Here is a 2,787-nt window from a genome sequence, read left to right on the forward strand (position 1 = left end):
GACTAACAACAGCAATCTACTCACATGAAAGAATACTTAATATGGATCCCACTGAACATAGTAATTGAGATATGAGTGATAATTTTTCGCAATTTTAAAGATACTTTATTAAAGGGCTGCTTAATGCTTTAGTTGGAAATATTCTAAAATATGCAAACACTATCAACTATAAACAAGGCATTTTCTTCACTAGTTTCTGGTCATAGAAATATGAACTGACACCCAACGTTCTTTCATGTTTACTCAATGCTGAAAATGCACTTTATTTATAAGCTGATTTCTCTCAAACCATCTTTTCATTGCCTCTTTTACATCTTTGTTCCTCAAACTGTAGATGATGGGATTGAGCATGGGAATCAGGATGGTGTAAAATATCGAAACTATCATGTCATGCTCCAAAGTGTAGCTGGAACTTGGTCTCACATACATGAAGAGGATGGTCCCATGATAAATTGTCACTCCAGTTAGGTGAGAGCCACATGTAGAGAAGACTTTTAGCTTCCCTTCAACAGAGTGCATCTTCAGAATGGCCAACAGGATGAAACTGTAGGAGATCAGGACAATTAGTAGACTGACTATCTCAATAGATCCAACAAAGTAGAAGAGTAGAAGCTGGTTTATGTGAGTGTCAGAGCAAGAAATAGCAAGGAGAGGAGGTATATCACAAAAGAAATGTCTAATTACATTGGATCCACAGAAGGACAACCTGAATGTGGCCACTGTGTGTGTAGTAGCATTTAAAAAGCCACCAACATAGGAAGCAATGATGAGTGACAGATAGACTCTGGGTGACATGTTCACTGAATACAGAAGTGGGTTGTAGATGGCTATATAGCGATCATAAGCCATTGCAGCCAAGAGAAAGCATTCCGTTGTTCCAAAAGTAGCTAGGAGAAGCATCTGTGCTGCACATCCAGATATTGAAATGGATTTATTATCTGCCAGGAAATTAACCAATGTTTTTGGAGTGACAGCTGTAGAATAGCAGGCATCCAAGACTGACAAAACACTCAGAAAATAGTACATGGGATTGTGGAGCCTGGAATCCTTAGTGACCAATACAACCAGTCCTAAATTTCCTACCAGAGTAAAAAGATAGATTGCAAGAAACAGTAAAAATAGGATGACCGGCTGCTTAAATTTATCTGTGAAGCCCATCAGTATAAACATGGTGACTTCGGTTACGTTCTTCAACTTCATACTGTACATATTCACTTCTGATGACAATCCTCCCATTTCAGTTTCATGGATAGTTTATAAAAGCAATATCCTTTGAAAACAGAGGCCATACATCTATATTCTCATGTTTGTTTCTTCGAAGTGCAGCATCATTTCCTGGGTAGTAATAGGATAAGCAATGATGAAGATGTTGGACACAAGTGGATACATTTTGCTGTATAAGTAAAAGAACAAATGATTTCATTCATTTTTGGCTAAATTTGTCATGTTTAAACAATGTTCTGCTAACATGGTTTATGTTCCCATTCATTTTTGGTTACATTTTCTACCATTTGTTCTCATGTTACATTATCTAAAATTCATGAGGATAAATAAATATTGAAATATAGAAATATTCAAATACAAAAAGATTATAGTGGAAAGTACACACCTGAGTGGTATTCCTAAATTTGCTACATTATGCATGAAATACATTTCTTTAATGTTCACAATCACTGAAATCAGAGCAAACACATTTACATCATGAGATTGGGTTGAATCAAAATGGGAAAAAACTTTGTCAAAATTATTTCATTTTAAAATGTATATATACCACATTTTCCTTATCCAGTCATTTGTCTATGGACCTGTAGTTTGTGTCTGTATCTTGGTTATTGTAAATAGAGCTGTGATGAACATGAGTGTGCAGGTATCCCTTCAACGGGATGATTTCCCTTCCTTTGGGTATGTGCCAGAAGTGGGAACGCTGGAGCCTATGGTAATTCTATCAGTAGTTGTGTGGTATATATACACAATGAAATACTAATCAGAGATAAAGAATGAAATTCTGCCATTCACATTAACATGGTTGAGCTTGGAGAAAATTATGTTAAGCGAAATAAGCCAGGCGGAGAAAGAGAAATACTGCATGTCTTCACTCACAAGTGGGTGCTATGAAAGAAAGAATGAAAATAAATATCACAATAATACATTGAATTTTCAGAAAATGAGAACAGGCCTATGGTTACTAGAGGCAGGAAATGGGGAAGGGTGAATGGGTTTATAGAGAAATTAGACAAGGGTCACAGAATAATTACAATTTGTAATGATATACATGTTAATAATACTGATTCAATCATTACACATTGTACACAAATACTGATAGTCAACTCTTTACCCCATAAGCAGNATGATAAATAAATATAGAAATACAGAAATATTTAAATACAAAAAGATTATAGTGGAAAGTATACATCTGAGTAGGAATCCTAAATTTGCTACATTATGCATGAAATACATTTCTTTAATGTTCAGAATCACTGAAAAGTGAGTAAACACACTTACATCATGAGATTGGGTTGAATAAAAATGGGAAAAACTTTGTCAAAATTATTTCATTTTAAAATGTATGTATACCACATTTTTCTTATCCAGTCATCTGTCAATAGACCTGTAGTTTGGTTTTGTATCTTGGTTATTGTAAATAGAGCTGCGATGGACATAAGAGTGCAGGTATCCCTTCAACGTCATGATTTCCCTCCCTTTGGGAAGTGGGAATTGCTGGAGCCTATGGTAATTCTATCAGTAGTTGTGTGGTATATATTCACAATGGAATACTAATCAGACATT

The 2,787-nt window shown here is 35.1% G+C and overlaps 1 protein-coding gene across 1 annotated transcript; it reads right to left on the reverse strand.

Annotated features, from left to right (window-relative positions):
- Window positions 1–243: 243 nt before the first annotated feature.
- Window positions 244–1,236, reverse strand: LOC103582469 (olfactory receptor 5T1-like). The gene has a single exon (XM_008564056.1). The coding sequence runs from the start codon at window positions 1,234–1,236 to the stop codon at window positions 244–246; it is 993 nt and encodes a 330-aa protein (XP_008562278.1).
- Window positions 1,237–2,787: the final 1,551 nt, after the last annotated feature.

The sequence above is a fragment of the Galeopterus variegatus genome, unplaced genomic scaffold (assembly GCF_000696425.1).
Source record: "Galeopterus variegatus unplaced genomic scaffold, G_variegatus-3.0.2 Scaffold16385, whole genome shotgun sequence".
Classification (NCBI taxonomy): Eukaryota; Metazoa; Chordata; class Mammalia; order Dermoptera; family Cynocephalidae; genus Galeopterus; species Galeopterus variegatus.